Source organism: Prinia subflava, chromosome 3 (assembly GCF_021018805.1).
Source record: "Prinia subflava isolate CZ2003 ecotype Zambia chromosome 3, Cam_Psub_1.2, whole genome shotgun sequence".
Classification (NCBI taxonomy): Eukaryota; Metazoa; Chordata; class Aves; order Passeriformes; family Cisticolidae; genus Prinia; species Prinia subflava.
Genome location: NC_086249.1, coordinates 57,690,574 through 57,702,920, shown reverse-complemented (window position 1 = coordinate 57,702,920; position 12,347 = coordinate 57,690,574). Strand labels below are relative to the sequence as shown.

The 12,347-nt window shown below is 37.8% G+C and overlaps 1 protein-coding gene across 4 annotated transcripts in view; it reads left to right on the top strand.

The window, feature by feature from the left end:
- TBC1D4 (TBC1 domain family member 4) overlaps positions 1–12,347 on the top strand; it is a 95,820-nt gene that overhangs the window by 53,710 nt on the left and 29,763 nt on the right. For all 4 annotated transcript variants that reach the window (XM_063392224.1, XM_063392222.1, XM_063392223.1 and 1 more), the window contains exons 2-8: positions 326–928; positions 2,275–2,364; positions 5,564–5,668; positions 8,204–8,336; positions 9,956–10,047; positions 10,826–10,936; positions 11,601–11,720. In XM_063392224.1, the coding sequence (XP_063248294.1) occupies positions 326–928; positions 2,275–2,364; positions 5,564–5,668; positions 8,204–8,336; positions 9,956–10,047; positions 10,826–10,936; positions 11,601–11,720 (1,254 nt within the window). The remainder of the gene's footprint in view (positions 1–325; positions 929–2,274; positions 2,365–5,563; positions 5,669–8,203; positions 8,337–9,955; positions 10,048–10,825; positions 10,937–11,600; positions 11,721–12,347) is intronic.

Sequence of the window (12,347 nt, the reverse complement as noted above, 5' to 3'; positions counted from 1 at the left end):
AAGAGAAGGTCGTCTTAGTAAAAACAAACAAACAAAAAAAAAAGGATATGAACATTTGCCAGTTGACCTTCTGGTAATTTAAAATCTTGTGTACTGGAAGACATTCCAGGAAAAAAGTCAGAAATGATTTGCTGTGCTTCCACTGCATAAATTGCTCATACAGAATTTAGACTTTACTGGTTTTATAGTCTTTGCCAAGAAGCTTGTGGCATGCTGCTGGAAAAATAGCTTGTGTAAGTACTTACCTTAACAAATGCTTGATGCATCACTGTCTCTGCTGTCTCATTTGTGGTTATTCAAAAGCCCTTTCACACTGTCCCCTTAGGTTCCTGATGTCATCAGCAGCATAAGACAAGTCTCTAAAGCAGCACTGAAGGAAGATGCCAAACCAAGTAAGGAGAGTGAAGATGCCTTCTATGACTCTCAAAAATTTGAGGTCTTGTACTGTGGAAAGGTGACAGTGGCTCACAAGAAAGCTCCCTCCACACTAATTGACGACTGCATAGAGAAGTTCAGCCTTCATGAGCGCCAGCGCCTGAAAATGTTAAATGAGCAGCGGAATAATGAGTCGAGTTTGGACTTGCCCCTGTGTGAAGAAAATGTGTCAGCTTCTCCTCTGGACAGCCCATTTGAGGAGCTGGACAGCCCAAACAGCACTTCAGGGCATGGTGCCATGTTTACAATTGGCAGCCAGACCAACTTGACCAACCTGGCCAACACTCGTGGCTGCTTTCCAGAGAGGATTTTAGAGGACTCTGGCTTTGATGAGCAGCAGGAGTTTCGCTCCCGGTGCAGCAGTGTCACTGCAGTGATGCAGAGGAGGGTTCATGACACAAACCTGAAGATACAGTCCCGCAGAAGACACGCGAGTGCACCCAGTCATGTTCAGCCCTCTGATTCTGAGAAGAACAGGACAATGTTGTTCCAGGTGTGTTCTAGGATGAGCAGTTTCCTGTTGGTTTTGTACTGTATCCTCCTCCCCTGTGTAGTTTGACATAGGTTTTGCAAGATAAGTAATATGGATCTAGTATGGCTTCATGATTTGTAATAAATATTTTTGCATCTGTTCATAAATGGTTGGAACACAAGTAGCTGAACTTTTCACCTCGATTCATGAGCTCCAGCAAATTTTAAGAAAAAGTAATTATTTATGGAGTAATCACTTAAAGGAGTAGAGTTTTTAGTGAAATAATTGTTTTATATGCAGTTCTGGATTGCCTATGTTGGTGGTATTTAGAACCTAGCTGAAGGACATGAATATTCTTTCAAAAAGAGAATTAAGGGAGATCACCATGCAAACAAAACCTCTTTTTTTTTGTGCGCTTAAAAAGGAAAAACTTCACGTAAGACTTCCACAGCCTTGTGTTTGATCCAGCCTCTTTCTGATAGTTTGTATTAATGTCTCCTCTTAACCAGATAATTATTCAAATATCTCTGTTCTGAAGGCTTCTTCCTTCAGACTCCTCCAATGATTATTTCTTCTCTTGCCTGAAGTGTGTTTCACATCTTTGGAACTGGTTTTGAGAAAACAGAAGGGCACATAAAGGAGGTGACCCATAAAAGGCAAAATCTTTGGACCTTAAAATAACAGTGGGCTAAATGCCTGGATTTTGTCTTTCCATTTGTTTTAAGGGTCATTGTTGTTTTTTATTCTCTTGGGGAAATGATAACTGAAGTGAGAATGCATTGCTCTTCAGGAAGCCACATCTTATCACTAGTAATGAAAGGATTTAGCTGACAAAATCTCTGAGGTCTGTAGAATAAATTCTTTTGTGCTTGAGAAACAGTTTGGGAAAGCTGAAAGGTAGTTTGCTGCAGAACCTACTTTTTCTCATTTGGAATTAGTACAAACCAAAAACTATCATCTTAGTTTCTCAGCTAACCTATGGTATAATTTAAAAACCAAGAATTCCCTTTTTTTTTTCAGCTTTTAATTTAGCCACATTGTTTCTTAAAAGTTTTAGTATTGTCTGTCAAACATATGATCTTTGGACTAAAATAACTTGAAGAAAAAAGGTGGGGGAGGGGAAGAAAAGCTGTGGGTTTTTTCAAGTAGTGTTTGCTATTCAGCTGAGTGTATTGTTCTTGCTGAAATATTCTTACTCAACATAGGCAGAATTACAGCACCCTGGCACCCTTGTTCCTGCTGACTAAGCTGTTGTGCCAAAAGGTACTCCATGTGAACAAGAAAGGGTGAGATTCTGACATTTTTGTTGCTATAAATGCTGTGTCCCCAAGACAGTCATAAATTAGATTTATTTTTCTCCCCCTTAGGTTGGAAGGTTCGAAGTTAACCTCATCAGTCCAGATACCAAATCTGTTGTGTTTGAAAAGAATTTTAAAGATATCTCATCGTGTTCTCAGGTAAGCATTCATAAGATACAATATGTAGATCATCAGGAGAAAAAGATTTTAATTGTTATTCAGCTGTGTTGCCTTGCTGGTCTATAGGCAGGAGAAAAAAAAGAAATGTAGAATTCTTTTTCCAGAAAAGTCCAGAAAACATGAGTGCAAAATAACCAGTCTGAGCTATGTAATAGCAGCAACTTCAATCACTTGTCAGCAAACAAAGTATAAACTGTTCTGCTTTGGGACAGTATTGGATATGTTTTTGGAAGCAGTTTAATTTCCATTTGGGATGTTCTGAGTGTGCTGTTTCTGAGCAGATAAGTTCCTGAAAGCCTTCAAAAGGAAACGAGGAGAGCATCAAATCAGTCCTTCAGAAAAACAGCAGTTCACCTGCATCATTTCTTTGGGAGACTATGGCAATAGGTGTACCTAGCTATGTTCAGTAATAAACAATTATTTCTTGTAAAGTTAAATGTCAAGGCTGAGATGTCCACCTTTCCATCTTACTCTTGTTCAGCACCAGTTACTACAGACATTTTTTGGTTTGAAGTCTCACTTTATCATCTCTTTTCATTTGCCATACCATGTCATTACTTCAGGCCTCCTTAAACATGGTTATTCTAGTTTAAAGTACACTTTTGGCATTCTTGAAACCTGTATTTCATCCCCAAGTGCATTCATTTTAATGTTAATAACAAGTCTGCTCTTGCATGACTGGGCTACCAGTGCTTAGACAAATTAAGAATTAGGCAATATTTGACTCAGCTGGAGTCTTCAGCTACCAACTAAAGGTCCAGGTCCTTAAATTGACTCTACATTTTAACATTTGTATTGCTTTTGGTAGAGGAAAAAAGCTAATGCAAATACAGAATGGGACTGTATAATCAAACAATGTAGCAATAGCTTTATAATAAATACAGATCAAAATGATACTTAAAGCAGAGGTATGGAAAGCAGAATTTGCAGCTGACTTTGATCTTCTCCTGCTTTTTGTGTGTACTGAAATTACACTTCAACTTCAGGTACTGGGCTCCTGGGTTGTATATACATACTTATAATAGTCAAACAAAACAGTCCTAAGAGAGGACAGTCTTTTTTCTGCTGACTGTAAAGTACGGTGATCAATAAGACCATGGAAAACCTTCAAAGCCCAGCTTTCCCTCAGGAAAATAACTTTGTACAGTAAATCGTGTCAGGTAATTCTGTGTGTTGGGCTTTTTTCACGCCACCTCTTCACTTTCATTTGGAGTAAAGCTTCTGTTAGTTTGCAGTCTTGAATAACTCAAAGAGTCAGTCACAATATTTTGAGAGTTTTGTTTTTCTTTGTTTGGTTGTTTGGTTTCTTTTATGCGAAACAGCTACTTTAGAGAAGTTGAGAGGTTTCTGTATTCAAACAAAATAAAATATTAATTTGTTCAAGACTAAGAACTGGTTGCCTAAACCCCATCAGTACTTCCTTTAAGAACTTGATGTTAGCCCCAGGGCTCCTCTGGTACAGATTTATAGGGCAGTGATTTACTGTGTATTGTTGGACTGTGGCTTAGGAATATTTGTCCTTCCGAGCTTTACAAACAATGGAAAGGAGATGTTATTGCCAGTTTGCATTCTGAATTCTCTTTGTCTGGCCTAATAAAGGTATTTTTTATCCCATAGTTTAAACATGGTTGAGCTGCTGCATTCAAATAATTATCCACACTCCTTGTAATTGTCAAGCAGCAGACATAACTGATGATAAACCTCTGTGTGTGCAGTCTAAACTCACATATCAAATATCTGCAGAACTTTTCTTGTTGCAGCCTTCCCCTTGAGGGAACCCAGAAAAACAGAAAACTTGACTCTCTTGTCATGACCTCTTAAAGCCACTGTCTTAAAGAAATGTGGTGGATGTACTGTTGATTTAGGAACATGCTGTCCTATTTGTGCTTCAGCAGGGCAAGTGTCACATCTGTCTCCCCCCTCAAATGTTCTCCTGTGGAGACTGAGAAGTCAAGACAGCAGTAGACTTGTTCAGGCAACGTCAGTAAGGAGGGAACTGGCATCTCACCAAACCACCTTTAATAAATATGTTTTCTTGCAAAACAGAGGTCAACACTTCACTGTTCTGTAGACCAACATGTGTATACATCTGACTTCTTTTATTTCATGCTTTTGAAGACTTCATATGTCACAAGAAAATGAAGTCAAGATCAGTTGGACTGTGGTTCAACTAATGCCATTTGTGTCATCTTAGCAATCCTCTGCTCCTCTTAAGTGGCACAAATGTGACTTTTGGAATTTTGTTTTTAAAAACAGTGTGCAGTGACAATATGTTCAGTCTGTCACGTACTGCTTTTCCAATTTGTCTAGGGTGTTTTCTGTAGTGACAGGCAAGTTGCTTTGCCTCCTCCTCTCTTTTATGATATAGGTGTTTTCTTTGGAGATGGATCCAAGCAACCGTGTTCTGGTATTTGTTGTATTTGAACTTGAGGGATTAGGCTTTCATTTGGAGAAAATCTACTATTACCATACTCAGATGATAAAAACATTGGCAAAAGCTTTAACAATAGTGAGTCATGTTCCATGAATTGAGACTGCAAATATAGTGCTTCTTAGGAAGCAGCTGTCTTTGATCTTCTCAGTGCTGTTTTTAGCAAGGCAGCGTTCCCTGTCAAGCTGTTTTACTAAGATCTTGGAAAAAAGTGTCAGTAGTAATGTGTAGTAAGTTTTGAAATTTCTGGTATGTAACTCAGTCTCAAAGAATTTATTCCAGAATTTAGTTGGAATTCTGTACGTTGCCACACATTCCCTTTTTTTTTTTTTTTTTTTTTTTTTTTTTTTTTTTTTTGACCTAACATGTATTACAGGAAAGCAAGAGTCTGCTGCTACCCTGATACTTCTTAAATCCTGTGTTTTAGCATGGGCTTATAACAGCAAATTTTCCCTGTGAATGCAATTCCAAATACAACCCAGCTGTCTTTACTTTGCTTCCTTGAATATACAGTTTTGCTAATGGAATAAATTCTGGTCTGGATTTATTGCTGTATAACTTTGGTTTTGATTGTATAAAGGTCTTTATATAACTTAAATATAAAAAGGAATTTAAAAAATAATTATACTACTTGTAAAATCGATCATTAGGGGTATGCATTTATAGTTAAAATTTTAAAATTCAAATTTTTGGAAGCTAAACCTGTTTATAAAATAGTCCACTAATGCTGTTTTTACACTCTTTTAGGGTATAAAACACGTTGATCACTTTGGTTTTATTTGCCGGGAGTCTGTGGAACCTGGGTTAAGCCAGTATGTTTGTTATGTGTTCCAGTGTGCAAGTGAGTCTCTGGTGAGTATTTTTTAGTGTTCCTAACCATTTCATTGGAGCATTTCCAAGGCATTTCCTGAGCTATAGGAGTCCGTGTTGTTCTGCTGTGTCAGCTGAGCCCCAGTGGTCACATGTGCTCAGGTGCAAGCGTCAGCTGTGCGTGTGCAAATTGGCAGTAGGAAATGCGTGCATTCTGTTCATACACAGCCACTTCCTGCTGCCCTGCTGATGCATGTATCAGTAACAGATAGAGGAATCCACGTGGGTGTGTTCGTGCACGAGGACTGTGAGCATATTTGGGCTCTGTATTTGATTGTAACTTTTCCAACTCTTAACTGCTGAGAGACTTGTAAAGACATATGTTGAATCAGTAACAAACCTGATGATAAAACCCAAACATACCCTTCAGGGTAGGGTTTAAACTACTGGCTGATTCTGCATGTATCTTAAGCCTACATCTGGCTTTAGCTTTTTTCCCTGTAGTCTATTTTGTTCCTCAGGAAAAGAAAACAGCAGCATCTGATCACAAGAAGAAAAGCATAGTATTTGTGGATGCATATCAGTGTAAAAAAAAAGTATATTGGACATTGTATATAGTATGCATCAATTAGCTGAAGTTCCAGATGCCACTGATTTTACTGATAACAGGTAGCTTAATAGTGTGAGATGCATACAGGAAATAATTTTGACTGTTCCATTTTTATTTTAAAACTGTGACACTTTAAAAGAAGTTGTTTCCTGTTCTGAAACATGTTTGTTTCTGTTTGTTTGTTAGTGCTGGTAACAGCTGCTAACTCTTTCTCAGATAAACTTAAAAATTACTTTCCTAGCTATCTGACAATATAATTTGTTAATCCATTGACAAGCTTGAGAGTGAATAGATTTACATCAATAAAACTCCAAAAGCTAACTGCTCTAGATGTATAATGGCAGCTGAGGGTGCACTTTTGTCAAAAGGGGAGCTTGCTATGAAATCAGCTTTGTCATTGTATTAACAGAAAATGTTACATCTGACCTATTGATGAATCTGACCATGCATCATTCAAAGGCTTAAGTGGTGTATAAAGCCCCCATGTTTTTATGAATCTCTTTGCTTAGTCTAGTACTGATACCTGTGGGTATGCCCACACTGCAATATCAAATAAACATTCCTGAGCTGCTTTCAGATGCAATCACTTGGATCCTTGTGGCAGTTTGACTGTGGCAGGGCAGAGCTTTCCAGAATCTGCACTGCCAGGCAGGCTGCATTGGGAGGCTTGTGTATATTTGCTCCAAGCCTAGTTACAGTTTGTGCTATAGTTCTTATGATTTTAGGGTAGTCATAATCCATATGCTTAGCACTGTTCTGTGGGTCTTGCATTGGAGAGGGATTGTACCCAACTTAAAAAACTTACCAGTCCATGTTGCAAGATGGACATTCACTCTTCAGTGTTCTACTTTATTGCTAAGAAGAGAAAGCACACAGAAATTACTGGTAATGCTTAAAACTATGAGGTTTAAAGCAAAGAAACGAACCTAGACATACTGGGGCACAAAGTAGTTCAAATTTCTACATTCAGGTTCCTTTTCTACTTTTTTTTTTTTCTTTTTCCCCCCAAGTGACAGATCCTCAAAAAAAATCTATGTTTTTAATATTAAACTGCATGATTTTGGTCTCAACTATTTCAATTTTCTTCTTCCTGCTTATAAAACAAAGTAACAAGCGCAGTAAGGACCTGATGCTGAACTAAAATACTGATTTAGTTCCTAAAATTGTTCTCAGGCTGCTGTCTTCCTCTTTCTTTGCTAATGCTGAGACTGAGCAAACAGCTTTTGATAAGCATTGTATTCCCCTGAAATACAGAGAGGGGAGCTCCAAGTGTTTTGTATGCCGGGTCTGGGAGCATATTTGAATGAATGTGGATAAAAGCTGTGAGCTCAACCTTTCTCAGATACAAGCTGAGCTGTTCTAGTGCTGGTGTGTGGGAGCATAGCACTGCTGTGCTTGTGCTAGTGTCAGAGAAAAGATCAGGGCAGGCCATAGTACTTAAGGATATGTAGTAATTGTAATGAAGCTGGTAGGCAATTTGCTATCCAGGAGAAAAGTGGACTGCTGTGGGAAGCTCCTGTCTGGCAGCAGGCATGAGTTTATGGGGGTTGGTGCTACAATGCTTTAGTGGGGGGAGGACAGAGGTTAAAAAGGAACATGTGCAGTTTACAGGAGAGACTTAAAGCTAAAGAAATAAATGTTTTTTATTTAACCAGCATATATTCAAGCCAAAAACTCTCATTTGCAACTTCTTAAAATAGTGGGTGCTTTCCCAGTAAGCTTGAGTAGCTGCATTTAGTTATCAAAATTACACTGTCTGGCAGAACTTAAAAATGGTGATCATCTATAGAAAAGCCAGCAAGCTGGGAATTCAACCTTGATCTCTTTAGAAAACAGCAAATGGGTTGTATGATTTTGTCTTTTTCTTTAATTGTAAAGCACCTGTCTGAGACGTGATTTATAAATCTAATTTTGTGTATATGGCATGTATTTCTGTTTATATTCTCTTTTTCCTCCTTCCCATATAGGTTGATGAGGTAATGCTGACCCTGAAGCAAGCCTTCAGCACTGCTGCAGCCCTGCAAAGTGCCAAGACACAGATTAAACTGTGTGAGGCCTGCCCTATGCATTCATTGCACAAACTTTGTGAAAGAATTGAAGGTAAGCAGCTGAGTTTATCTTCTAATTGTGGTTTGCTGATTTTTCTAGAGGAATAACTTAGACAATGTAAGAGCAGAGGGAAAAGTATCCCAATATGCAATTCTTACTCTATTTAGGTGGCATGTTAGCAGTAATGATAGTGCAACAGAATATAGTATAGCTTCTGTTATAAATACATGCTCTTTCATCATCATACCTTTCTTAAGCAGAGCAGCAAAACTCGCCAGTTGACCTTCCATTTGTTAGGTTGTTGGGTTTTTTTTCTCAAGTTGCATGCTTTCAAAATGACTCATAAAAAGACAGTTGCGATCAAAAAGGATCTTTCTTTCCTGTGTGGGGTTATTTTTTCCTTCTTTGTGTTTATTCCCTCATACACTTCAAAATCCAGTATATTATGGAAAAATAAATTATTAAGTTAGAAGACTAATATCCAATAAAGAAAGTTAAGGCAGCTTATGGAATAGACAAACTTTCATAGTGTCACTGGAAATGAAGTATGCCAGAACACATGCAAAAAGTCATACAAGATAGATTTTTTTAAAAAAAGCTAGGTTCCTGTCTTTATAGTCACTCTTCTTTGTGTCCTTGCAAAGTATTTTATGCAAAAAAAAAAACAAGGCAAGTATGTTACAAAAAGCAAATAGTCCTGTATTTGCTGGTGTGGCTGTGGTGAGTCTCAATATTTACAGTTCTCCCACTCATTGAAAGTCACTGTTGCCACTTGGTTCCCTCTGGTGGATGAAAAGCCAAATGTAAAATCCTAGTGGGGTGAAGTTTTGCTAGGCTGTGACTTAGACTTTCCAGGTTTAACAACAAATATTCAGAAGTGGTAAAGCTGAGCTGGGAAAGCTTTCTGTAAATGATAAACTCTAGAGGCTGCTGTATAAGGCAGTGTAAGTAACATGAAAAGTACCAGTATCAAACTAAAATCTCTTTTGGGGCAACAACTAGAGTACTGTAGTAGGAGTTTCATAAACTTCAACTTCATCTGGTTACAGGGGTTTGTTTTCACTCACATTTTTTGTAGCTTCTTAGAATTACCTCTGTGACAAAATATGCACTTTATTGAGTATCAGAAATTCTTTCCTTTATCCTTACAGCTTTTATGCTGTTCTTGCTTTTAAAAGTGTTTTCAATTCTCTGGTATGACCTCTCCCCTATCCTTTCATTGTGCAGAAAGGCATCTAATTTTTAAGTTAAAAGCATCTGAAAACTTCCAAGTATTCTATGTATTGGTTATCTCTCCCGTTATAACCCTGATTTGTTCCTTTCCTCCTCCTGTCCCATACAATTATCAGGCTTACAGCTGTCAGTGATCTCTTGGCATTAGGACAGAAACCATTGGTGGTTTTACAAACCATTGGAGCACAATCTTTTACACAGGAGCCAGGCACTTAGCTGCTGCTGGTTATACTTTTGTTGCTGAAGAAAGAAGACAAAGCCATGTGGTTTAGCAAAACCTCAATTATTTTGTATCATGTATACAACATTGTATATACAACAGTCATACATTTAGCTTGTATAAACTCAAATGCAGGTTTATATCTTCTACTGTCATTTTGCTCAGAAGTGTTGTGAGAGATCATTTGAGAATCTTTAATGGTCCATTCTTTTCCTAGGACTCTATCCACCAAGAGCCAAACTTGTAATTCAGAGACATCTGTCATCGCTAACTGACAATGAACAAGCAGACATTTTTGAACGTGTTCAGGTAATACCTTAGGAGCTTTCTTCCTAATTTGAAAAAGACCATGATCAAATGGACTAGGTATTTTTGCTTTTGATTTGTTTGGTTTGTTGTGTAGTTGATCTAGAATTTACTATTTTTCCACCAAAAATCATACTGAAATAGCATGCTCCAACTGAACCTCATGTGTGAGACACTGCTGTTGGAAAAATTTTGTTTCCCAAATTTGCTGAGATACTCTGTCCTCTTATGTAGAATATATTTTTTGTTAAGAGCTTAGTTTTTCATCTGTAAACACATTTCCCTGCTTGAAAGTGATGTGGGAGTAGGCTGAGAGCAGGAGGGACATACAGGTATCAGGAACAGGTCCGGCATTTTCAGAATTTGTCTTTTTTGACTTACTTTGGCACAACATTCTGGTATAAGCTGATGTACTCTAGTGGATGAAGTACACAGTGATTTAGGCTTCCAAAGGCTGTGCTCCTCTCTGGACTCCTGAAGAATAGAGCGGCTTGGTTTCCTTATGCCACTTAGAAGGCTGTATAGTAATATACAATCTTAGAAAACAAAATGTGTGGGTGTAAGGCTCTTTTCTCTCTACAGCCTGCAACATTTTTCAGTTTTTGTTTTATCTTGCTCTGGAGTGTGAAGGCACACAGACAGAATTGCAATTTGACGTAATAACGGTGCACTCTGGAATTTCATGTATCAGTATATTAATTTCAAGGATACCTACAAAAGAAGGAAAAATAAACAAATCATTACTTGAAAGACCAACTCCTTTCTTTGTTGTTACTGACAGAAAATGAAGCCTGAAAATGACCAGGAGGAAAATGAACTTGTGATCTTACATCTCCGTCAACTCTGTGAGACTAAGCAGAAAACACACATCCACATTGGTGAAGCACCGTCGGTAAAGCTTGGTTTTGTGTGATTCCTCTCCCACTTCCCAGCCTGTTCAAATGCTGTCTTAATTACTTGTAGGACCACTGCTAGACATCTTCAGGAGTTCCTGAAGCTGGGTATTATAATTAAGAAAGTACTATACAGAAAAAGAAATCTGATTTAATTTATAGTGGCTTGCCAGGGTTTTATAATTTGAGGGGACATCACAGGAAGAAAGACAACCAATTAATTTTATGTCTGTATTTCCTTAGAGTGTGAGGATAACTCTTCTTTTTTCTTTCCCCTTTGATCCCCATGCCCAAGCAATAATATCTAGGAAGAATAGGAATGAAGACGGCAATGTTCTTAGTTTAAACTGTGAACTTACCTTGCAAACTAAATGGGCAACAGTATTGTTAAATTGGTATGCTTTTACAATATAGTCTTTGGGATGGAATGTGTCTTTAACTGTGGGTTTGTTTGTTTGGGAGACTGTTTTGGTTTTTTATTTGTTTGGGTTTTTTTGTTGTTTTTTTTTCTTTTGGAAGGAGTGTAGTGTGTGAGTTTTTTTAATAAGGCCAAGGGTATTTTGCTTCTTATGTAACCTGGTTCAGCTCTAGTCTTTGGAAATAATCTTCACAATTAAAAAAAGAGTTGCTGAAGCTGAATAGTGTCCTTGCTCATTTCAATAGGTCATTTCTAACAGTGCGATTCCAGAAAACACCACCAGTGGTGGCCGGTTTAAACTTGACATTCTGAAAAACAAGGCAAAGAAATCCTTGACTAGCTCTCTGGAAAATATCTTCTCAAGGGTAAGTTTAACAACTCATTATCATCAGCTGTCCCAGATATCCTTGACAGCTAAAGACCTATCAGATTTTTCTTTGTCTTGTCCTCAGTCTGATAAATCCTTAATGAAACAATATCCCTGAGCGTTACAGCTGGGTTGATTGTGACTTAACTGTATTAGAATATTTACTGTAAGGCCACACATACTGAGGGTAAAAAAGACAAATTTTTGAACAGTGAACATTCATTGTAGGTGGCAAGTGAGCTAGTTGAGTGTTGTTGGATGTGTTGCTTCAGAATAAAATTCAGTCAGGATGGCTACATGATCCCATAACGAGACATGTTATTGCTTTTGCAAAGTGTGAATAAATGTGCCTGCATATATGGGCAATCTCTCTTTTCTGAGAAGTAATATCTTCCAGCTCATAGCTACAACTGCCCATATTAGGCACTAAGAATCTTTAGAAACTAGTAACAAAGTTTCTTTTGCAGGGGAATAAAAAGCAGTAGTCTTAAAAAGTGAGTTGATCTTAATTTTAATGTTCCTAGCCAGATATGATGTGAAATTAGGGATAATCACTGAAGCTTTCTTATATTAAGTAGTCTTCTGGTGAAGAAGTCTGAATGGTAGGTGTTGTGTAGTTCTCTGC